Source organism: Caretta caretta, chromosome 11, assembly GCF_965140235.1.
Source record: "Caretta caretta isolate rCarCar2 chromosome 11, rCarCar1.hap1, whole genome shotgun sequence".
Lineage (NCBI taxonomy): Eukaryota > Metazoa > Chordata > Testudines > Cheloniidae > Caretta > Caretta caretta.
The window spans coordinates 23,293,075-23,318,644 of NC_134216.1; the positions used below are offsets into that span (position 1 = coordinate 23,293,075).

At 38.7% G+C, this 25,570-nt stretch overlaps 1 protein-coding gene across 4 annotated transcripts in view; it reads left to right on the forward strand.

Moving 5' to 3' along the window:
- ARHGAP15 (Rho GTPase activating protein 15) overlaps positions 1–25,570 on the forward strand; it is a 458,500-nt gene that overhangs the window by 299,853 nt on the left and 133,077 nt on the right. For all 4 annotated transcript variants that reach the window (XM_048868642.2, XM_075117817.1, XM_075117819.1 and 1 more), the window contains one exon: positions 24,262–24,339. In XM_048868642.2, coding sequence (XP_048724599.1) covers positions 24,262–24,339 — 78 coding nt within the window. The remainder of the gene's footprint in view (positions 1–24,261; positions 24,340–25,570) is intronic.

Here is a 25,570-nt window from a genome sequence, read left to right on the forward strand (position 1 = left end):
TTGTGGAATGAACAAAAATGTTCCTGAGGGCAATGAACTATGTTTACTTTAAAGTGGCCATTAACCATAATGTTAAATGTACAGATGAATGCAATGTGAAACAACTGAACGAAGTTCAGAGAAAACTCCTTGCAGGTTTGTGATTTAAAATGTTCTATTTTTACTTCTGAGTAGAAATTAACAGGAAATTAGTTTTGTGCAAATGTATTGGCAAGGATTCCTCAACCAGTTCTATGTTCAGACTCATGCAATCCCACTATAGCCACCTTTCTAAGAGCATGAGCCAGTTAACAGTGTTGTGCAAGGTCCAAGATAGAATTGGCTCTGTAGGGGTATTCATTCTGGGGCCTCTGTGTCTGCTAGAAAGCCGCATTCTGAGTTTGAAAAAAAATCAAGAAGTGTCAACAGGAAACATCAAGGGCAAATTGGGGAAAAGAGGGAGACAGCAGAATAAAAAAACTGAGCTTACACAGTACAGAAAGGAAGAAAAATGTATTTTAAAATTCCAGAAACATGTAATGTAAGCGAGACAAAAGAAGTTCAACATGAACACTGTACTGGAAAAAAGACAAGCTTTTGAACCAGTTGACATCTTTGTCATAGTTACCTGATGCCTGTTTCATGGACTACTCTGTTCCAAAGAAATGTATCCTCCTTGCCCCTTTGCCAGTAACAACACGCAGACACTGAGTGCACCACAGTAACTTCTGCAGTGCCTGGGCCAAATTAATCCCTGGTGTAAATACAATGCTGTCACTGGTATTACACCAGGGATGCAATTGAGCTTTTGCCTTTTTCTAATGTGGTATAATGGATCGTTGTGTAACCTTTTATAAGGAGATGGAGATTTTATGTTCAGAATTTTCTATGAAACCTTTCTCAACCTGCTTACCAAAAAAGTAAACCCATGTAACTTATGAAAATAAAACTGAGTACCATACAAAGGCGTCTAAAAATTAAAGCAATTTCAAAATACATTATAAATGAAATACGTGATATTGACACGTTAGAGCCAAGACTATGGATAAAATGAAATCATATAAAACCATTTGCTCATTGGCTTACTCTATGTCAGTGTTTCCCAAACTTACAACAGTTGCGTACCCCTTTTGAGACATTTGTCTTGGAGGTGGGGAAGGTGGTAGCCACATTTTTATAACACACTGCTAATTCATTTCATTCTGGATTAAATGTTTATTAGAAATAAATAAAAAATTATATTACATATAGTTGACACAAAAATTGTAATAGAAATAATAGTTACATATAGAAATAGTACTAGAAATAATTAAAATAGAAGCAAATCAACAGTCTGGCAGAACAGTGTGTATGTATGTATATATATGTATATGGTGAATTCGTATAATTCTGAAATTAAAATACGCTGGTTTGGTTAGGTTAGTGAAGAAAGCACTAGTTTTAATACTTACTATTTCGGTATTGAAAATTTTTCAATACAAACCAAACTATTCAGTGTGAGGGATGGAACTGCTTTTGACCAGACACTATTGAAGGGATGTCTGGCTCGACGTTTGTGATCTTAAGACGAAGATGGGGCTCCACGTCAATAAGATGATTTCGTTTTTTGTTTTGATGCCAACCAGCGCAGAGAATCTGATCTCGCACAAATACGAGGTGGGAAAAGGTAGAAGATACTTGACAGCTTTGTCTGATAGAGCTGGATATTCAGAGCTAACCCCCAACCAAAATGACGTCAGTGTATTTTGCTCAAATTTTGTTTTCAGGAAGCTATCTGAAGCCAGCTCCAAGAGCTGTTCTTCTGAAGCAGAGAGGTTATTTGGCAATGTTTGAACATTGATGATAAAAGGGTTCCTTATCCATTCAAAGGTGCCATCCAATTCAGGGAAATACTTACGAAGATCTTTCTGCAAGCTTTCCAAATGCTGCTTCATGGTTTGCAACACATCACTGTCAAGTTTGTTAGTCAAGTTTATTACTAAGTCATGAAGAGATGGAAAGGAATCCAGTTCATGACGACTAAGACGTGTATGCCACAGTTTCAATTTGTGACCATGGTACTCACTTTGTCTTGAACATGGAATATGGATATGAGTTTTCCTTGCAAGGATAGACTGAGGTTGTTCAAATGAGCAAAGATATCTGCAATATATGCTAGTTCGCATAGCCATTTCCAGTCATGTATACGGTCTCTCAGGTTAAAGGTTTCATCTAAAAAAACTTGCAGTTCTTCTCGCAGCTGAAACAGGCGATTCAGAACTTTTCCACACGAAAGCCAACGCACTTCAGTGTGAAATAGGACTTGTGTGTAATCACTGCCCATCTCATCACAAAGCTGAGAAAACAGCTGGGCGTTCAGAGGGCGGCCTCTCACAAAATTGTTTATTTTCACAGCTTCATCCAGTACTTGCTTTAGATCTGCCTGCATGTTCTGGGTGGCGAGTGCTTCCCTGTGAATGCAACAATGAGTCGATTTTGCTTCTGGTGCAACAGCTTGAATATGTGCAACAACTCCTTTCTTCAAACCAATCATGGCTCTGGTGCCATCCGTGCTTATTCCAACACAACAACTCCAATCCACGTCATTGTTTTTGATAAAGTCATCAATAACTTTAAAAATAGCTTCTCCAGTTGTATGAGTTGGCATAGGTTGGCAGAACCAAATGTCATCATGGACTTCATTATTCAGCTCGTATCTGACAAACAACAAAAGATTAGCTAAATTCACAATATCAGTGGATTCATCCGCTTGCAGTGCATAGTAGCAACTCTTTTGTACTCTTGACAATAATTGCTGCTTGACGTTTTTGGCCATATCTGTGATGCTACAATGAACAGTGTTATTTGAGAGGGAGACACAATCTATACCTTTGCAAGCCTTGTCTTCAATCATCACTTGCACCATTACTTTGGCTGCAGGTTTTACTAATGTCTCACCAATCACTTCAGCAGCTCCAGACTTTGCAATTAAGTACGCCACACTATATGAAGCTTCCAAGGATTTCATATTTTCACCTCCCGTCACATTACGAATTGTTTTCTGGAAATTTTGGAGATCTTTGCGCCTATTTTCGAAGAATTCTACAGGTTTTCCCTCATATTCTTTGTTTGCTATCGAAATGGCTTTTTAGGTTGGATGGTTTCCTACTTTCATTTGTGAGAGTCTCGTAACAAATCACACATAGTGGAACAGGCTCCACCTCATTGCCAGGCCACAAAAATCCCAGTTTAAGATATTCTTCAACATATTTGTGGGCTTTTTTCATTTTCTTTGCAGCTGATACGTTCAATAAACTTACAGATGGTTCATACGGTTCACTAATTTTGTCATCACAATTGTCTGATGTAGCCATATCACTGCATTTTGGCATAATTATCACTAACATTCATATTTTCTTCAAAATTTTCTTTTGTACGTTTCAAACTCCCGTTTTTAGCCAGCGATCCATTGCTAATGGGTTTAACAAAAACGAAAAGAGAAATTTTGTATATTAATACACACCAAGTATGTACTTGCTACATCATTAGATTACAATGAGTAGATATTCACTTTTATCTTTTATCAGTCAGTATGACTTCTGCACATGCCACAAAGGCAAGTGTATTGCCCAAGCCGCGGTAACGCGCACGCTTGGTTTGCGTCGATTCTGCTGTGTTATTAGATGTTACTGAACACGTTATCATATTAGTTACAATGTAAACCTATGTGTATTTCTACTGTAAAAGTGTACACCATTCTTATATATTAAATTTTAGTGAATTGTTTTCTGCTGCTAAAAAAAAACTATGATAAAGTAAAATAAAAATTCTGCCGCGTACCCCTTGAAACCCTTTCACGTACCACCAGTGGTACGCGTACCACACTTTGGGAAACACTGTTCTATGTCAATGAGAAAACGAAGGCCCGGACATACCTCTAGTCAGAGCCATATGAAGGGAAGCTCATTCTTGAGAATATCCACCTCCCAGCCACAAAAAATATTAAAGAATAAACAATATTCTCCCTTCCTCCTCAAAATCCAGGATGTGAGGCACAGTGCTATAGCTTAGCAGCAGCATTTATACCATCAAGCTATGTGTTTCCACTGTAAACCCCTATATTAAGAACTTAATAGCTCAACCATAATAACACACTTTGGGCTAAAGTTTGGCATGATGAGTCTTACCCTAGAAGGAAATATTTACAAAATGGTGGTTTCAGCTTCTTTTTCTGCCCCTGCTCCTCAGAAATGGCTTAAAATGATTTTTAAATAAAATTGTGTATGCAATTATTCCTTAATGTAGACTAATTGCTTTTTGTATTTTGGAAAAATAAACATTATAGTACCTGGGTTGACATTTTTTTAAAAGGAAGTGCTAATGCAATAAAAGGAATTAAATAAAAATTTTAGTGTGTCCATATAGCACACTATGGGGTGGATTTCAAAATTTTTTAGCCTGCAACTTTCAGGAACAACTAATTGTTGTTGTAGTTTTATTACTGCAATTATTTACTAGATGAGTTTATGTCATATCAATGGCTAACCATGTGATATGAGAGGATAATCAGATTGATGCCTGAATGAGAACTGATCTCACAAATAATTTCTGGGGCAAAGAAGAGGCCAGGTTAAAAATCAGGGCCTATGGTTGTTTCTGTAACTCAGTTTACACCCAGTGGATTTATGAAATTTACACTGCATGGAGTTAATAATCTGGTAACTAAGAAATCCCCAAACAGGCTATTATATGTTAAGCCATTATGTGCTATTGAATTAGTTTTTCTTTTAAAGATCCCCAAATTAGACATTAACCTAATAGACTGCTCTAGCTCAATCAGGATCCTAACAGGTTATTGGTCCAAGAAGAGTTTTTAAGAATCTACATTGTAATTATATACCAAATTCTGCTTTGTTACATGCAAACAACCTCATTGGTTTGAATGGAGTTCTACACAGAATGTTTCCTTGTTATTTCATAACATACCATAAATATATCATTTAGAGAGTGAATTGACCTATTTGAGCATCTAATTCAGTGGTTCTCAAAGCCGGTCCGCTGCTTGTGCAGGGAAAGCCACTGCTGGGCTGGGCCAGTTTGTTTACCTGCCAAGTCCACAGGTTCGGCCAATTGCGGGAAGGGCGGCCAGCACATCCCTTGGCTTGTGCTGCTTCCCGCAGCCCCCATGGGCTGGAGTGGCGAACCGCGGCTAGTGGGAGCCGCAGTCGGCCGAACCTGCGGACACGGCAGGTAAACAAACGAGTCAGGCCGGGCAGGGGCTTTCCCTGCACAAGCGGCGGACTGGCTTTGAGAACTACTGATCTAATCTATCTGTCAATGAAAGATTACTCCATGCAGCATATTTTCTGGGGTGCCTTCTTCTGTCCAGTTTTCCAGTGATGTGTTTTCCTCCACATACTTGTGAGACTATTCCATAGTCTAGTAGATCTTACTATTAGAAAATATTTCCTGATGTTCATCCTACATTTTGATTGGCTACATATAATTTCTTTCCACTACTCCTAGTTGTACTAACATAGGACCCAATCCAGCAAAGCAATTAAGCGGATGCTTAACTTTAAGCACCTGAGTAGTCCCATTAAAGTAAATGGAACTACTCACTTTCTTAAAGCTAAGCAAATGCTTAAGTGCTTTCTGTTGAATTGGAGCTTTATGATGCCCTAAACAATTCAGAAATCCAGACCAGAAATCTTAAACTTCCAGGTTTTTCTCAGGAAAAAAGGCATGTAAATCAGTTGTCCATATCATGGCCAGCCCATATAGCAATGAAATACAAATATTCCTCTGCATCTCCAGAATCCAAAAGAGCACAGGGATTGATGCAGCAGGTTGATTGATTTAACACCCAAGTGGAAATCCTTGATTTAAACAATCAGTTGTAATCAACTTTTCCATTTGGACTTCAGTTATTTTTTAAAGAAAGGTGCATTTTAATTGGTTTATATAACCATTAAAACATGTTGATTTACAACTAAATTGAGCCTTTGCACTAGATTTGGTACATCCTTTTGCTACCAAGTAGGGTATACTATGACTATATACATTTATTTAAGCAATTATGTAGTTTAATGTTTTCACTTCTTATTAATGGTACATTTTAGTATATTAAATGATTAATGATAAATTGTTTACTAGATAATTAACTTTTTGCTCATGATTTGTGTCAAGCTGCATTAGGACGATAACTGGAATTTCTTCTTTGAGTAGTGTTCCTATGAGTGTTCCACTTCAGGGGCACATGTGCCTCTCAAGCTCGTGATTCCAGATTTTTCATTAGCACTGTCCTTTTGGCCTGGGTGTGTGCTCTATATAACCTCGTGCAGTGCACTGGGGGTATATAAAGCTTTGTGGGCAAACCAACCTCAGTTCCTTCTCTTCTGCATCAGCCTGTCTGCCTTGTATGTGCCTTAGCGTGTTTTGTAGTTGTATTAGTTAGGTTAGTGTTTCTAGCTACTGTTAGTTGTTGTTAGTATAAAATTAATTAGATAGTTGTGAGAGGTTTCAGTTTTTCCTCTCCCCTTTTTTCTCCTCCATTTTTTTCTGGAGAGTTTATTTGGTTTGGCTAGGCATACCTGGCTCACCAGGTTTCAAATGCTGCCTCTCTTGTCTGAAGCCTATCCCAGTCTAAGTGTATCTATTGCTTAGGAGATTCCCTTAGGAGGGCCACACTGAGGTTATACTTATACAGACAACAGGAGGTTTAGCAGGTCTCAAACTGCCCAGAGATCATGATTGGCTCAGATCTCTGGTTTTCACAGAACCACCAAATCCGCTAGAAAAAGACAGAGATTCCAGAGGAAAAGTGCTTCCCACCCTCCTTCAGCTAGTACCACTTTACCATCAAAACAGCAATTTTGATGAGTTAGTCGAGGGCTTGATTCCTCCCTCACCTATAATTTGCAAGCTACAATGCTTCGCACTTTTGGACAGTGCCTTTCCCATTTCCAACCGACCAGGAAGCATATTATAACAGATGTGACTCATAGAGGTTATAATAGTAGGCTACTCTATTCACTTTACACACCCTCTTCCCCATCCCTCTTCATCGACCCTGCTCATGAAACTATACTATAAGTCAAGAAGTACACTCCCTTCTTTCAGAGTAACAGCCGTGTTAGTCTGTATTAGCAAAAAGAAAAGGAGGACTTGTGGCACCTTAGAGACTAACCAATTTATTTGAGCATGAGCTTTCGTGAGCTACAGCTCACTTCATCGGATGCATACCGTGGAAACTACAGCAGACTTTATATACACACAGAGAATATGAAACAATATGAAACTCCCTTCTTTGTTTAGGAGCAGTAGAACTAGTCCCATTCCCTCACCGGGGGAAAGGGTTTTATTCAAAGTATTTTCTTATGCCAAAGAAGGACAGAGGGTGGAGACCAATCTTAGATCTAAGACAACTGAACATATTTGTAAAGTCTCTAAAGTTATGGATGGTGACTCTGGCAGCTATAAACCCTTTTCTAGAGGCAGGAGATTGTTTTTTGACCCCCAGCCTACAGGACACCTATTTCCATATAGCAACACATCCTTCACACAGGAGATAGCTGCACTCTTCTGCATCCTTCTACTTCATTCCATGACTCAAAGAGGAATTAAACCTGCATTGGGTCTTCAATATTTGCATAAGCAAAGATGATAAGGCAATTAAAAATTATACCTGTAACTGCACTGCTTAAAATCTAACTCTTACTATAATTTGACATTGTTGTGCAATATTTGCTGCATTTATTTTACCTCCAAATCAGATAACAAATACTCAGTTCACATTGCTGTATATAAAGGAGGCAGGTAGATTATTTCTTTTCAAAAGTGACTGTTTGCTTCATGTCTCCGTTGTGTTGCAGTTACATTATTTGTGTTTCAACTAAAATATTTTTGTATCTGAATATGGTATTTGTAGAAGGTGATTTGTTCTGTTTAAAACTGTTGTAATACTTAAAAAACACCCTGTTTTGACATATAGTACCAGATCAATTCCTAATCTAAAATATGTGTTATTTTAATGTAATACAGTGTAATAGTGCTTCTCAAACTGTGGCCTGGAATACATTTCCAATGGTCCACGGAGTTGCTTCTGTCAAAACAGTGAAGCTGTCTGCCAATTTCCAAAAAGAAGCACTTTCTGATATTTGTAACTGAATTCAAGACTCTCCAAAAGTTTTTATAGGCATTGGTGACTTTGTTCAGTGTCTTTTAACATGTGTTTCTTTGGTGGAAATTCATCCACAAATAATTTTGGCCAAAATTATGGGAGTGGCAAACACAGGAAGACAGAACCAAATTGCCAAGTGACTTGGAGTGATTAGTGCAGTGGAGGTAGTTGGCAATGAGAAGAAAGGCAGTGCTAATAGCTGCAAATCTTATGCACAGGGAGAGGAAATAACTATATTTGGTAGATACAAAAGCAACTCCCCCATTTTATTAAAATGTATATGTTTTCATATTATCTTACTATCCTAATATCACTTTTTAATGTAACCAATGTTATACTTGCTCCAGGCAACATGAGGGATCAGGATTGGATGGAAAATAGTCCATGAGAAGATTTTTATTTAAGAATTTTACTATAGCTATTTATTTTTTTATACAGCCAGAATTTTATAATGTGGGCACACATTAAAATAACATAACATGCCAATTAAAGTGAAGTTAAAAACTGCTAGTAGACATAGAATCTGGATATCAGTTGGGATGTTCAGGCTCAAGATGAGACTGAATAACTTACAAGGGTTAAAAAAGTATGGTCTTTGTCACCACTACATACAAATATATACAGTGTATACTAGAAAAATACAGTCCTGTATAGTAAATAAATATAACATCATATGAATATGTGCCCTCGTTTGTCTCATTTATATAATAGCCAGACATACAATTCTAAGAACTAGATATGTTGATGTATATTACTCCTGGGGCATTCTGCACCAAAAAAATTAAAAATTCTGTGCCAAAAAAATTAAAAATTCTGAACACAATATTTTAAAATTCTGCAAATTTTATTTGTCAAAATAATACTACATAATCACACCAGTTTCAGTTATTTTGGTAATTTATTTCAAGATACCTGTTAGTAAGTATGTCTGTAACAATACAGACACACAAAACAATTCCCCCAGGAGTGGAGAGTTAAAGAAACCCCTATGACAACCCAGGTCCTGTTTCTCTGCATCCTTCTTCCCCCACAGGGCCCAGCCAGGGGATCAGATATCCACAACACATCCCTCCAGAGCCCAGCCATGGGGGCCTCCCCAGCAAAATACACCCAAACCCTCTTGTCCCCCACACCCTGAGCCCAGCCACAGGGTCTCCCTTTGCCTAGTTACCTGCACACCTTCCTCCCCAGAGCCCAGGGATCCAGAGGGAGAAACATCCTGAAGCTCGGTCCCAGGCTTGCACAGAGTTTCCTGTGCACTACCCTCTCCTTCCCTCAGGGCATGCTGGGAACTGCACCTGACAGGAACCCTCTAGCTCCCTCCTCTTCCCCTCCCCCCAGCCTTGTCTTCTATGTGACAGCTGGGCTCTGCTGGGTCCAGCAGCCCCTATAGCGACCAGTAGCTCCACAACCCATTTCTCTGGGAGAATGGAAATTTCACAGGCACAACATTAATTTCTGCAAAATTCTGCATTGCGCAGTGGCACTGAATTCCCCTAGGAGTAGTATATGTCTGCATATTTTGTAAAATGAGGGCCAAGTCTTCCACACCAAAGCATTGTAACTTATTTTACAAGGTACACACTGCTGCACTCACATTTATCTGACAGCAGTGCTTAGATTTAAGGGCCTGACTTTTAAAACAGCCCTCCCATTTTGCAAACACAATCGTGAACAAATATAAATACTCCTATATAGACATCTAACTACCTGAATGTACTTAAAATCAGATACATATTTATAAGCCTGCAAAATTATGCCCTCATTTCATATTGTGTGAAATATGGGAATTGAAGGTAAGCATCTTTTGAAAAAACAGGTCCTAAATCTCCATTTTAAGGGCCCAGTTTCTCCCAAACTATAAAATTTGGAATTAACTATGATGGTCTGTTTTTTTCTCACTGTATGGGCCAAACACAGCTCCTTGGATGTGAAAAGCAATTTGAATCCCATCAGGTGTCCCCTTAGGATTCTCTACTCATTGAACACATCCTGCCTACCCAGTGGCAGAGTTATATTCTCTCTCCCAGCCTACAGTACTGGGAAATGATGTCAGAGATGTACACATGGTGTACAGTACACAGTACCTATCCCTGAAGTCAAAGGTGGTTTCTTTCCAGATAACTCTGGGGCATCTGAAAATTCCTTAAAGGAGCACCATTCTTCAGGGACATATCCAAAATGGCGGTGTCAGATGGAGAAAAGAGGAGTGGGCCTAACTGGATTTTTCACCCATAACCACGCAGCCCCAGGATAGGGAAGTCAGAGATCTTCCTAGTGACTCTTATATCCCTTCCTAGATATAACACAGTCCTCTGTGGTCCAAAAATTGGGAATGGGGTACCAAAATCCAGGGACTATAAGCTCCCCACCAACCCTTGCCCAAGCAGATTCATGGCACCCAACTGCGGAGTGCTTCCACCTTCATCAAATCAGAGCCAAATAATCATCAGCATTGGTCAGCCTGGTGAGGAAACAGCATACACAGCAGTAAGGAGTTAACTTGACTCTTGTTGTTAAAGACAGTATCAGGATTTGTCTCTGTTGTGCACTAGGTTATTTCTACTATCTATAAGAGGAATTGCCTAAAGAGCTATATCTGCCCTTCAGTTTGCACTCACAGCCCCCATTGAAATTAATGAGACTGACTCAGGGCAGTGTATAGCCCTGAGTGAAGAGTTTAGACCCCCCAAGTACAGCATTCATTAGTATTCTGCTGTTGCTCAGAAAATGCAGGCCTAATGTTTATGATGATGGATCCCCAAATGGGGCATGGTTTAATGAAAGTGGGAGGATTTAGCAAAGTGCATAAATTCTTTGTATGCTACTGTCTGAAACAGACTGATCCTGAGCCAGTCTAGTGAGCATAAGTTACAGCTGGCTTTTGCTGGAATATTTTATGCTCTTGACCCTCCTCAGTTGTGTAGCCAGTAGGGAGTTGTCAGGCTACATGTGTTTTTAAACTTCTTTCAGCTAAACCAGAGCTCCAAAGGCAAAATATACCACTCAAGGATATCATGTGGAGTTGTGACACTCCCTGGAGGGCTTGGGTCCATAAACCAATGAATGGATTACATTGAGTCATAAATGTAGTATTTTCATCCATGACAGATATAATCTTGAGCCTGTATTTTTCATGTTACTTAACTCTTTGAGAACATAATGTGTGACAGAACAGATACGGATAGAAATTTTGTATAAAGCATATTGCAATAAATATCAGTCAAGTATGCTTTATTCCTCGACCGTACATGTTTTGAGAAGTTAACAGGCACAGCTGGGATATAAGAAATGGAAATGTTGTACATATTTCTTGGTCATAGATATACCCTTTCTCTCTCCCCATCCCCCTTCATTAGATCCCCAGCTACTCTTTTGTGATCATCTCTTAGAAATAGCCAAGTTGCTTGTTTCCATCTGCGCCTGGCCAGTGGTGGCAACCTTCTTTTTTCTGATAGACTTTTCTTCTGGACTTCACTATTATTATCCACACCATTATCACATCAATAGTACTGCAGTGTGTGCTACATGGGGGCACACAAGCAGAAACAGTAGCTGGTAGAAAGCAGTAACGATGAATATCATTGTATCTGTCAGGAAATACATGGTGCCCATGCTCTGGGATCTCTATTGGCTGCCTATTGGTTTTCACACAAATTTTATCTTTTTTACCTACAAAACCCTAAATGACCTGGGACTTGCTTACCTGAAAAATCAGTTTTCATACCCGTAGTGCTGTACTGCCAGAATAGCAATTACCAGAAGTGTTCAAGTTCAGCTCAGAGGGGCTGGAGACCCCTCTATGTAAAAGAGAGGGAAATGGTAGCAGGGCACTCACTGTCAGGGCTCCCTCAACTTTGGAACATATGTCCTCTCTTGGTGCGGAATAGCCTGGATCTGTTGACTTTTAGGACGTGCTGCACAGACCATCTGCTTGCTAGGGCTCTTGGGAAGGTCTGAGTGTATCAGTGGGATGGGCATTGGGATAGATTGGGCGGCTTTGAATTACTGGCTAGTTGAGTTGATTTAATTTTGTTTGTGGGTGGGAGAAAGGTTTGGCTACTGGATTATTCCTATGGCAATTATCATTCATTCTACACAATTGTCTGGATCCTAAAACGGTAGATTGTGTCTTGTTCATATTTGACTAGGTGCTGTTGTTTCTTATGAGGAGGAAGTGGAGATGTATCTATTTTGTGAAGGAGATGGAACTGGTGCTCCAGTGCTGTCAGCTATACTTGAACTCCTGGAAGCCCATTTGGTTTGGATTGGATAGCTAGAATGAGGCACATGCCATAAACTAAAGTACTTTGTCCATGCTTAGCCATATGGATTAAATACTAGCCATATTGGGCCTGGCTAGCCTAAACTTCAGAATATTAACACTGCCCACAACCAGATCCAGCAAAAGAGAGCAGAATGGAAGTTCTCTAGGAAATATTCAGAGACAGACAAAATCTTCCAATTAAGCACTTACATTTTAAGGACAAAATTTGGTCTTTAGAGCATTTTAAAAGGCTTTAAGGGGGGAAACTGGATTGTCGTTATTTCAGATATTAAATCGTGTTCCATAAAGTAGAGTAATGTTATTTTTTAAAATGCCGTTCCAGTTAAATCAAAGAGCTGGCATGTGTACACGAGGTCTGTGTTTGGTAGTTTTTTTTCCCTTTGTCATAAACCTTGTTGATTTAAAAAGTGAACAAAGATGAATCAGGTGGTAAATATATTCATGTAATCATTTTCATTAATAAGACATTATAAATAATAGAGGGAAGGTTTTAAGTGTATAATTTTCTGTAACACAATTGAGATTTTTCCACATCTTCAGCAGTAAGTTAATTAGAATCACCTGCATTTTCTTGGGCGGACACCAAATGGATTGCAAACAAAAACAGATTAAAATAGCTGTAGCTCATGGCATACAGATGACAAGATTCACAAAGAGGACAATCAGGCAATGAAAACCTCCTTTCTTTCAGATATTTTTAAAGGAAATTCAGCTCCTGTGATTCCTCTGTAAAAAGATGTTTATAAGTGTTTCACTGAAAGACTAGAATGGCTTTGTTTCTGATCCCATGATGAGTGAAAGAAATGTTTAAGAAAGATCACTTTACAGAGAGATTCAGAATGAAATGTGATGACTGTGATTCAAGCCAAGCCAAAAATTACAGCTCAGAATTAAAGGGGATGGACGTGGCTTGGGAATCTATTTTCCCACATTCCTTAATCTCAATCTTCCCAGCCAATGTTTAAGAGAAAATGCAGTGGAAAACAATGAGGTCACTTTGTTTAGCTACAAAAAATGAGGATAAAAAGATGGCAAGAATATGTATTAGTAGCAACTGCATTTTTACAGTCAACATACTGCATGCTTGATGTAACTTTGATGACACATTCTAAACAAATATCTTCAAAGTTTAGTTTTCTTGTTTGTCACAGTGAACCTTCTAAATAAGTTTTGCTGTTCCTGTACTAAAACTACAAACTTCGTGGACATTAAAAACAGTGCTATACAATTGAGGGGAAGATTAAGCAAACTTGATTTAGGTATTTAACTGTAACGCTGTATGATGATGAGATGAGTACTCATATTTTATACTGTTATTAACCTTATTCCATTGTACAAATATGTCTAAATAAACAATCTGCCACCAAGTGATATGAAAAGGAACAAAGTAAATTACATGACACGTTTATGGACTGAAACACAAAAATAATATCAGTTCAAAGGAAAAGAATATTGACAACATTATTGAAATGGTATAGATTGCATACACACTCTTCATTACTTAATTCAGGTATTGCAATCATTCCCATTCGAGGATGTTCAATTATTGGGTTTCCTACCTTGATTTTTAAACATGAAGCAAGAGATTTCGATGGTACTCTTGGTAGTGGGCAAGGAGTCTATAAAGAGAGGAAGAGAAGGGAGAATTATCTAGAACCAGAAAGTGAAAGCTTTCAAAAGTTCAAAGTTTACTAAATATTTCAAAAGTATATGTGCTAGTGTGTGCATGGTGGGAAGAGAGGAGGCACAAGCTAAAAACTGTTAAAATCCAGATCCAGACACCTGAGTTTTCTGTTGTGGATAAGTTTTGGAACAATTTCTCCAGTGTCTGAAATACAGAGAGTTCTTCATCAGATTTCCATCTCCTTTTGTTCCATCTTTTATTTATCACTGCAAGGAAAATCTGACTCTCTCTTCATGTTGAAATGCTACTATATCTCTCTGATCATGTCAGACAACATTGATAAAATACACAATCATCTTCTTCACTTATATGTCTTTCAAGCAGAGTGACAAAGGCTTGTCTCATTTCCTGAAGTGTTTCACCAAACCCTCACACCAAGATCTTCCTTTGGGATGCCTAGATGGCCAGTTGTTGTTGTTGGGTTGTTTGGGTTTTTTTGTTTGTTTGTTTTGGTTTTTTTTGTATTTCTTAATGTGAAATTTTCCTGGAGTTTGCATGATCTGTGTCAGCTATAGGACTGGGCCTATAAGATAACCCTATGCTGGCACAAAGTGACTGTAAAGCAGTATGACCACTCCACTCCCCAAGAAAGTCCCCTGGCATAAAGAGTCCCTGGTCAGTTTGGTCCTATACAGAGAATCAGAAGACTGCTATGAAGTAGGGAAGCTCAGGAAAATATAGAGTTTGAAATTCAACAACTGAACATCTTTATTCAAAAGTCAAAATTTAGGATGGTTACACTAGAATCAATATTCCCCTTCTTACAGAAGGAAATGTGGTTCATGGCTCTCAACATGAAGGATGCCTATTTTCATGTAGATATTCCTCTTCCCCACAGAAAGTTTCCTCAGATACTGGTAGGTCAGGAACATGACCAGTTCAGAGTCCTTCCCTTTGGACTGGCAATAACACCCAGGATATTCACAAAGGTTTTCTATGTGGTGGTAGCCTTAATGAGATGTCATGGCTACACAGTCTTCTCATACTTGGATGACTAGCTCCTAACTGGTCATTCCAACCAACCAACAAAGGTCAGCAACTTTGTTCCTGCTCCATCTTTTAGCAATGCAGGGTATCTGTGAACAAAGAAAAATCCATTTTGAGCCCCACATGGATGATAAACTTTATCAAAGCAATACTGGACTCAATATCAGCAGGAGCTTTCCTTGCCACAGAAAGATATCAGTCAATGAGAAATCTGAGGACACAGGGTACTCAAACCAAAAACTATAGTCAAAGTACACCTTTCTCTACCAGGCCACATGATCTCGTGTACTTATGTGACATCATTCGCCAGACTTCATTTACCCTGCCGACAGGCCTGGCTCTGGTCTCTCTACACCCCAGACAGGAGCCACATGAACAGCAAAGTGACTGTACCCACCAAGGTGTTTGCCTCTCTCACATGGTGGTTGAACCCATAACGAGTGGGATTGGGAGTACGCTTCAACACTCCAACCCCCCAGTGTCACCGTAACAGACACATTCCTTCTGGGATGGGGTGCCCACCTAAATGACCACACCGTATATGGTTTTTGGATCCCATGGAAGGCAAGGCTGCAAATCAACCTACTGGAAGTGAGAGTGGTCCACCTGGCCTGCAGGGCATTGCTCCCACTCATACAACTTATCCAAATAATGTCAGATAATATTACCACTGTCTTTTAGATAAACAGTGTAGAACGAGATCCTTTCCCCTCTGCCTGGAAGCAGTCAGGCTTTGGAACTGATGCATCAGAAACCACATCACTATCGAAGCCACATATGTACCAGGTGTTCAGAATTCTCTAGTGGATAACCAAAGCAGGCACTTCTCTGCAGACCATCAATGGGAAATACACTACTTGGTCCTGAGCGAAATATTCACTTCATAGGGAACACACCGGTGGGATCTCTTCAAGTCCCAAATGAATAGGAAACTTCCCCTGAACTGCTCCAGAGCAGTGATGGGCCACAACTCCCAGGGTAATAGTCTCCTGTTATCATGACCCCACCAACTCAGATATGACTTTCCTTTCCATCCATCTCCCCATCCATCATGACAGGACCAGAGTCATTCTTATAGCATGCAACTGGGGCAGACAGTTTTGGTTCCCGGAACTTCTAAGAACCCATCCTCCAATCAGGATCTGTCCCTTCCTGGATCTTCTAACTCAGCAAGACAGCAAAATCAGACACTCCAATCCAGGCCCACTTCACCTCACAGTCTGTTTTTTGGATAGGCATCAGAGCTAGAATACTCATGTGTCCAAGCCATTCTTACTCAGATTAGGAAAGATTCAACTAGGAACGTCTATCTAGTTAAATGGAGATGTTTCTCTACCTGGGCACAGCACAATCAGTCTTCCTCAGGCTCTGCAGATGTCTCAGTCATTTTAGATTATCTTCTGTCACCGAAGAATTTGGATCTTTCCCTTAGTTTACTGAAAGTCATCTCACAGCCATCAGTGCTTTCTTCCTCCAGTGGAATTTTTAATCGCCCAACAACAGATTAGATTCCAGAAAGGCCTAGTCGAGACCTTTTCACTAGTGGTCAACCCTACACCTCAATGGGACCTCAATCTCATTGTGTCAATAGTCATAATATGAACCTTTGGCCAGATGCTGTATGACACAGCTTTCCATGAATGTTGTATTTTTAGTTGCTATTACTTTGACCAGAAGGGTAAGCGAGATGGGAAGGTTTCCCTTCCCTTTCATCCTAAATTCCTCCTTAAAGTAATTTCTGAATTCCATGTCAACCAATCTATCCACTTACCTGTTTTTTTCCCCCAAACTGCAAGTTTCCATTGATGATTAAAGACTTAATTCCTTGGATGACAGACATGTCTTGGCATTCTATTTGGAAAGAACCAAACCAATCAGAAAATCACCAGGAATGTTTCTTGCTGTAGCAGAAAGGCCATAAGGCAAAGCAATATCTTCTCAGAGAAACTCAAAATGGATTTTTGGTTGCATCATAACATGCTATATTCCTCCCCAAGATGGGGTAAGGGCACACTGCAAGAGAGCACAAGCTGCTTCTGCAGCATCTCTACAGGAGGTACCAATACTGGATGTATGCAGAACAGCTACCTGGAGTTTCATTCACACACTCACAAAACATTATGTGCTAATTCAGGCCTCTGCCTCAGATATAGCTGTGGGGACTGCAGTTCTTCAAGCATCTTTACTGCCAGCATCCCCGCACCCACTCCAATCTGAATACTCCTTGTCAGTCACCCACATGTGAAATACACTTAGACACCAGCATTCAAAGAATAAATGGAAGTTCTTTGAGATGTGTGGCCCCTAGCTGTATTCCACTACCCACCTTCTGTCCCCTCTGCTTCAAATCCTATTGGATTTGTGGTAAGAAGAGGAACTGGAGAGATGTTGGCCAGCACTACATCTTATGCCCAGTTGTGCAGCCCAATGGACACTTGTTAAGAATCTCTGGACTCAGGTGTGCATTTATACCAACATATGGAATACATGTAGGAACCACCCATCTTGAATAACTTCTAATTAGAGGTAAGTAACCTCCATTTTTAGTCACTAAAAAGCTTGTTTTATTTATTTTTATTTGTAACCAAGCCAGTCTCTTTTATTCTTTCTTAGTGTCACTTAATGTCTGTTCTTTGTTAATAAATGTATTCTTGATTTATTACAAAATCATCTCTATGCTGTGTATTAAAGAAACATGTGAGTCTTTAGCTAACCTAACAGGCTGTTGTGTGCTGCCTTCAGAGAGAGAGAGCAAACTTAATAATTTCTGTGAGTTTCCAGTGAGAGGGGCTGGACACTGGGAACTGGGGTTCATTGATTGTTACCTACAAGACAAGGTTTAGATTGGTAGAGTCTTGAAGTGTTTGCTGGCAAGGCAAACAGGCTGGTATGTCAGGGAACTGACACACAGCTTAGCAATAACAAAACTTTCCTTTTCTGAGGCAAAGAAGGTAACACAGTGGCTCACAGTTATGGGAGTCCTGTGCAGTACATCACAAACACGACAAATGCTTGATTACATAATAATTTTTTTAGTTTTAAAACATATTTTCTTTCTGTTTATCGGGAAGCATACCAGGTTCCTTTGAAATACAAGATTTTTACCCTGAACATAGCTGATTTTAAATGAAAGTATTGCCCAAGGGATGCCTTTCGTCAAGTTTACATTTTACTTTGTTATACCCAGTACGATGCTTCTTTTCATATAACTACGAACAGGTCTCAATACCAGATCAATTTCAGTAAATAGTTATTGTTAAAAGTTTTGAGTGCTCATGTATAGGAAATTATCAAACACTCAGTAATAAAATATAATGGATTTTAAGATCTAGAAAAAGTGTATAAAAATAACTATTGAAGTTTTTTAAAAAACAATTGAATGAAACTCACAAAATATTAAGTTTTAAGATAACAGATAAGATCTAATGGATACTAAGATAATGAGTTGGCACCCATACTTTGTGCTATGATCTTAAAACTTAAGCACAATAAGGGGTTTCACTGGTATGAGACAGAGCAGGATTTTAGCCAGTGGATAGATATGACAACTCCTGTATTGGGGAGGGGGTAAACTAGCTCAGAAAACATAAGAACTTCTTCAGACATTTGCCTATTTCTATTACAGAATCCAAACTGAGTAATTTAGAAGTTCTGAAATATTGGGATTATATTTATATCCTCTGTAGTATTTTGTTATTGCTAATGCTCCTCTATACTTCCAAGTTCCAGCTGGGACTGCACTTGGAAGTGCAACAATAATGCAAGAAAGGCCATTTTTGCAATATTCCCAGCTCAGCTAGAAATAAAGAGCACCAGAAATGTTCTTTTGAGATCTTCAACCCACTTACACAAAGTAGTTCATATAACTTTGATGTTTATGTATCTGACCCAAACCTGTATTCTGTTCCCATTTAGATTTGCCCATTACTAATACCAGTGTATCCTAATCTATAACATATAACTGCTTTTAACAAGAGCATTGTTATACTCTGTCTATATTCTGGTAGCTAAATTCTGGAGTCAATCCTTATCCAATTTTTTTTTTTCTGGAAAGCTTATAAGATTTATGGTGGGAATAGCTTGGGACAGCTGCATTGTTTCCACTGAGTTTTGACCACCATTTGGTCTGATAATACCTAATTGTGTGCCCATCCTATTCTAAGCTTCTTTAAAAAATACTTGTTACCCTCTGGGGAAAAGATCAGTTATTTTTCTCAATGATAAAAACCATTTCGAAACACAAGAAGGTCAGCACATGATGAACAAATAATCTGACTTTAATACAATGAATATTTTTTTCTGAATGTTCTTTACCACTATACTTTAATGCCAGCACCAGATAGGACATTTTGAAAATACTTTTGTTTCATCTTGTATTTATAGCCTGCCGTGAAGAAACACTGACAGCAGAGCAGTGATGTTTTTATTCTTGATAAAGGTGCCCTTAAAAGTGATTTTCCTTGAAAACTTCTTCACACAATCAGAACATAAGAACCTTCTCTTTTTAAAAAAAAAATCACTTGGCCTAATTGGATTTCCAAAATAAGTAGTTTCCAGCTAGGATAATGTGGTAATGAAAAGGATGTCCAAATCCACCAATTTACATTGGTTTGGTTTAGCTTAACTTTCAAAGTTCTTGGAGCAGAAAGTTAATGACATGTGAACACTATAATTGGTGTAATATTCTCAGTTTTTTCTCTGTCTGCCATATTGTGTGTCCAAATGAAATGCTAATCAGACCTCCTTTCTGGACCCAAGTAAATTTATAACAATAATAATTTACTTATATGTTCCAGATCATTTTGCAAGATGTAATGTCCTCCAGTTTACTACAGAGGTTGTCATTTTCACTTGATTCAGATCATTTAAATAGCATGATACCAAGGGGGCTAAGCTCTTCCAAATCGGTGCTACTAATGTGAGAGATTATTATCACATACAGAGCTCTATATGTGGCTTTCACATGCTCTTATTCCATGTCCAGAAGGCTTGAGAACTGAGTCATGCTAGATTCAAATAGAAGTTAACATTTCTTTGTTTTTTTCCTTTACATTCTGGTTTAGATCAACTCACTATGCAGTTTAGTGGGATGCAATTCTCAATCTATGACCACAAGAGATCCACATTCTTAAACTGGCAACTACTCTGTTTGTCTTACTCCCCCACTTCCAAGAAGAGAGTGGGATTGTTGAGTTTTAAGATAGAGTTGCATTACTTAAGCATTTTAGTAACTTCCATTTGTTCATATGTTATGTATCCTGTACATGGATAGTTTCCAAGTGTTCTTGATTACCGAATCCTTTTTTATTTCTTGTAGATAAACTTTCTCTTTAGCCCTCTATAACCAAAGGAGATCTTTCTGACATGAACCATCATTTTCAGTATTAGATTGCAGAGCTCCCACTGGTGAAGGGTAGACAATGAAATGGACTGATAAAAGACATGTATAACTGATATATATTATGGAATATTATTTCTTTTTCAAATAAATTGTTCAAGATAAACTGAAGCAAGATGTGTCTGCAGCAATATTTCAAACAAACAAACAAACAAATCTGTAAGCAACTCAACTCAGTTAAGTTACCAAAGGTTGTGCCCCTTAGTGAATAGGAAGCATGAGAGTAACCTTCAATTATTAAATCAGTATGGTAACCTGGATATAAAGCATCGCAAAGCACCTTTCAGAAATAATAAAAATTAAATTGTATGAGACTAATATAACTAGAACAGCTTCAGACAGATCTTGTTTTGCTTAGGAAATCTCTGTCACAATATGCCTGTTATACTTCAGTTCTCAAGCTGCTAAAAATACATTGAATTTGTGTATCAATGTATACTTTGGAGACAGAGACGGGTTCAGAATGTCTGCAATATGTGCGAGTTTACATGTGGCAAGGGTTGAAAAATATGAAGGATGTTAAAGGTAATGTTATTTCACCTTTGGAGTTAGTATGATTGTATGGTTATTATTAATATTATAGTAATATATGGTTAGTAATATTTAATATTTATATGCAGTTTGTTGCTGTGCCAGTGTTTATGATGTCAAATATTAAATGATGGGATGAGTACTGTTGCCAACCCCTGAAAACTTTTTCTGTCTTTCTAAACAAACTATAGTCAAATCTTTTGGAAGTTTGAGAAAAATCAGTTAAAGATTCTTACCAACACTATTACCCAATTTCCTCAACACACAGAAGGCATCATCACTTCTTCCTTTCCACCATTCTCCCTTACCCATTTCTTACCTGAATAGACAAGTCTTTTTGAATGGGACTGAGGTCCAATGACCTGTTATCCATTTGCAATCTCAAGGGTGAAATTCTGCCCCCTTTGAAGCCAGTGGGAGTTTTGCTAGTGACTTCTGTGGGGACATTTCTCCACAAAATCTCAATTTCCAGGGCCCAGTCCTAAAATACACTCACATCATCTGGAGTGTACCCGTTCTCCCATTTGCCAGCAGTAGGATTCCCCGTAATCCCTCCCCTGCATCTTGTTGACATGTTATTTTAAAATTTCAAATCACATCTGAATTTTGCTTGGTCCTGCAGTGTAGTATATAAGTTATAGAACTGCTTTGTGTTATAATATGAGCTGTTTTTTTCTTTTTTTACTTTCAATAGGTAACATTAAAAGCAGAATTTAGTTTACTACATAGGAGGAATGCTGAGCCTGTCTTGGGCTGTAGCACATGCTAATTAATTTAGTTTTTTTCTGTAGAAAAAGTCAGCCTTCTTATAAAACAATGTGGCTAAGACTTGGGTTCCAAGTGACTAATAGCTTCTACAACTCCATTATGGAGCAGTGGATCTCCAGTAAACCGCTCTCTGCATCATGCTGATCTGCGCCTTATACATTTCAAGTGGCACTATACGGTTTAGTGTTTTAAATTTTGGAGCATGCAGATTTCTTCCTCTGTTCTTATGAGATTGGCAGTTTTAAGTTTTAAAGTTTAAAGTTTTCAATTTTAAAAGGGTATATCAGCAGACCCTACTGTAGGAGATAGTTTCCTCCAACAGATGATACCTGATCAGATTTAAGGGGAAAATGGGACTCCCAAGGTGTCCTTGAAAACACTCTTCATTATTTGCAATAAAACCTCCAGGGCATTAAATCATCAAACTCAATCAACTTGGTACAAAACAGTGCCATAGTAAAATGCTTTGTAAATAACATACACATCTCTCTGATTAATTCAAGCTCAGCAGTTTCTCGTTGGAGTCTGTTTCTGAAGCTTTTCCGTTGCAAAATTACCACCCTTAAGTCTTTTACTGAGTGGCCAGAGAGGCTGAAGTGTTCTCCTACCGGTTTTTGAATGTTATGATTCCTGATGTCAGATTGTGTCCATTTATTCTTTTGCATAGAGACTGTCCGGTTTGGCCAATGTACATGGCAGAGGGGCATTGCTGGCACGTGATGGCATATATCACACTGGTAGATGTGCAGGTGAATGAGCCCCTGATGGCGTGGCTAATGTGATTAGGTCCTATGATGATGTCACCATAACCTCAGCTGTGCTGAACACAATGCCATCAACAGCCTCAGGAACAACTCTGACATCATAATCAAAAAGGCTAAAAATGGAGGTGCTGTTGTCATCATGAATAAGTTGGAATATGAACAAGAGGCTGCTAGGCAGCTCTCTAACTCCACATTCTACAGCCATTATCCTCTGATCCCACTGAGGATTACCAAAAGAAACTACATCATCTGCTCAAGAAACTCCCTGAAAACGCACAGGAACAGATCTGTGCGGACACATGCCTAGAACCCCGACCAGGGGTATTCTGTTTGCTACTCAAGAGCCATAAACCTGGAAATCCTGGCTGCCCCATCATCTCAGGCATTGGAACCCTAACAGCAGAATTGTCTGGCTATGTGGACTCTCTCCTCAGGCCCTATGCTACCAGCACTCCCAGCTATCTTCAAGACACCACTGACTTCCTGAGGAAAATACAATCTATCGGCGATCTTCCAGAAAACACCATCATGGCCACTATGGATGTAGAAGCCCTCTACACCAACATTCCACACAAAGATGGACTACAAGCTATCAGGAACAGTATCCCCGATAATGTCATGGCAAACCTGGTGGTTGACCTTTGTGACTTAGTCCTCACCCACAACTATTTCACATTTGGGGTCAATATATACCTTCAAGTCAGCGGCATTGCTATGGCTACCCGCATGGCCCCACAGCTTCAAAAACAGACTCCAACGAGAAACTGCTGAGCTTGAATTAATATGCAAACTAGATACCATTAACTTGGGTTTGAATAGAGACTGGGAGTGGCTGGGTCATTACACTTATTGAATCTATTTCCCCATGTTAAGTATCCTCACACCTTCTTGTCAACTGTCTAAATGGGCCATCTTGATTATCACTACAAAAGTTTTTTTCTCCTGCTGATAATAGCTCATCTTAATTAATTAGCCTCTTACAGTTTGTATGGCAACTTCCACCTTCTCTGTATGTATATATATATATATCTTCTTACTATATGTTCCATTCTATGCATCCCATGAAGTGGGCTGTAGCCCACGAAAGCTTATGCTCTAATAAATTTGTTAGTCTCTAGGGTGCCACAAGTACTCCTGTTCTTTTTGTGGATACAGACTAACATGGCTGCTACTCTGAAACCATACATAGTCTTACATGTCATGGTTACATGGCAATCATCTCACTGAATATATGCAATACCAGAAATGCAATTCACAACCTTTAGCTCAAAAAGTCTGTGTCTCTACCTGCAAAGTTCTGTTAGCCCAGCTAGTATAAGTAATTAATATACACTTACGCAAATTTGATTTTACATCTTGTGGAGGGTATTTGTACGTGAACACACAAGTTAATACTTACACTACTCTTTTCCAAGCTAATTGAAATATCTCTACCTTTACTGTACGCCTGTGAGAGAATTACTACAACATTACAATAAAGTATTTTGAGTTCAATTGAGTTAACCTACAATTTTGTTTTTCTGTATTGTTTTAATCAGGCAGAAGGCATCATATAATTCTGGTCTTTCTCAGGTGATTTATTATCTAGTAGTTCACCATACTATTCTTCCCCATATTTGTTAGGACATTTATGTTTTCTTGACTGTCATCTTCAATAAAGTACGCACATGAGCCAATATGAAATATGTTTTCCTTTTTTAGGTTTGGATGTCGATGGAATCTACAGAGTTAGCGGCAATCTGGCAACAATACAGAAGTTACGATTTGTTGTCAATCAGGGTAAGTGATTCCTTCACCCTGGTAATATTTTGTTTAGTACATAACTGCCTCAGATGACAATATTTCAGGATCTGCTATACAATAGCGGCACAGAATGATGAGTCACATTTTGGGGAATGATAGGAAAGGTGGAGAGATACAACAAACAATCAAAGAAGTAGGTAGGGTTAGGAAATAGGAAAGATAAATAAAGCACAGGAAAAAAAGGGAAAAGTAGTAGGGAGAAGGGAGATGAGAAGGAGAATAAAAGAGAAAATGACAGAAAAAATGAAACAAAATTATAAGAATGAGGCAAACATGGAAATCAGAGAAACAGAGTAAGCAAAGGTATAAAAAAGGAAGAGTGAAAGTAAACTGAATATTGAATGTGAAACAAAAGCTGGAAGAAGTAGTGCAAGAATAAAAAAAATCATGAAACAAAGAAAGATTAGAAGAATACATAAAATACAGGTGCTGAAAAAGAAGAAAAACAGAAACATAAGAACTGGGGATAAATTCTCGTTCCATTGATGTCAGTGGGGGGTTTGCTATTGACTTCAATGGGATCAAAATTTCACCTTACAAAATGAGGGATGATGAACAGTAAAATGAGCAAATGAGAACCAGAAATACAGTCAATATTCAAATTAAATTTTATTTTAGAATTGTATTGTTTTTTCACAAATATTACCCAAACGAAACCCGCATCCATCAATAGATATTACAGGTGTGGAAGCCAGTATAGGCAGCTAGTGAACAAATACATCCCAAAGCCACTCACAGTGTTGAACAAAGCCACTCACAGTGTTGAACACTTTACTGTTCTTGGCAAGGGTTAAACATACAGCATCACCATTATATAAAGGTATATCAGATGATGTTCACACTCTGCAGACTTGTGCTGAAGAGAGGGCTTCCTGGAACTCTAGTTTGGGGAGCTAAACAACAAGTAGACTTGGGATCCTTCTTCTTGACCTTGCAAAAAGTGGTTCCGTCCTACAGAGTTGTAGGAGAGGGTTGTGAGTTAACAGCTCCGACTGCTGAGCACTCCCTTTGCTGCTAACAATCCAATATGGCAAAATACATTGAGGGGAGTGAATGCTGCTGACTAACAGTTCATGAAGAACACTGTGCCCCCACATCTTCATTGGGCCAATGAGCAGGTGTCTGAGATATTATTGTCAAAGAATACTCAGACACATTTCTGTGTTATTGTTATTATTTTATTATTTCTGTGTTATTATTTCTGTAT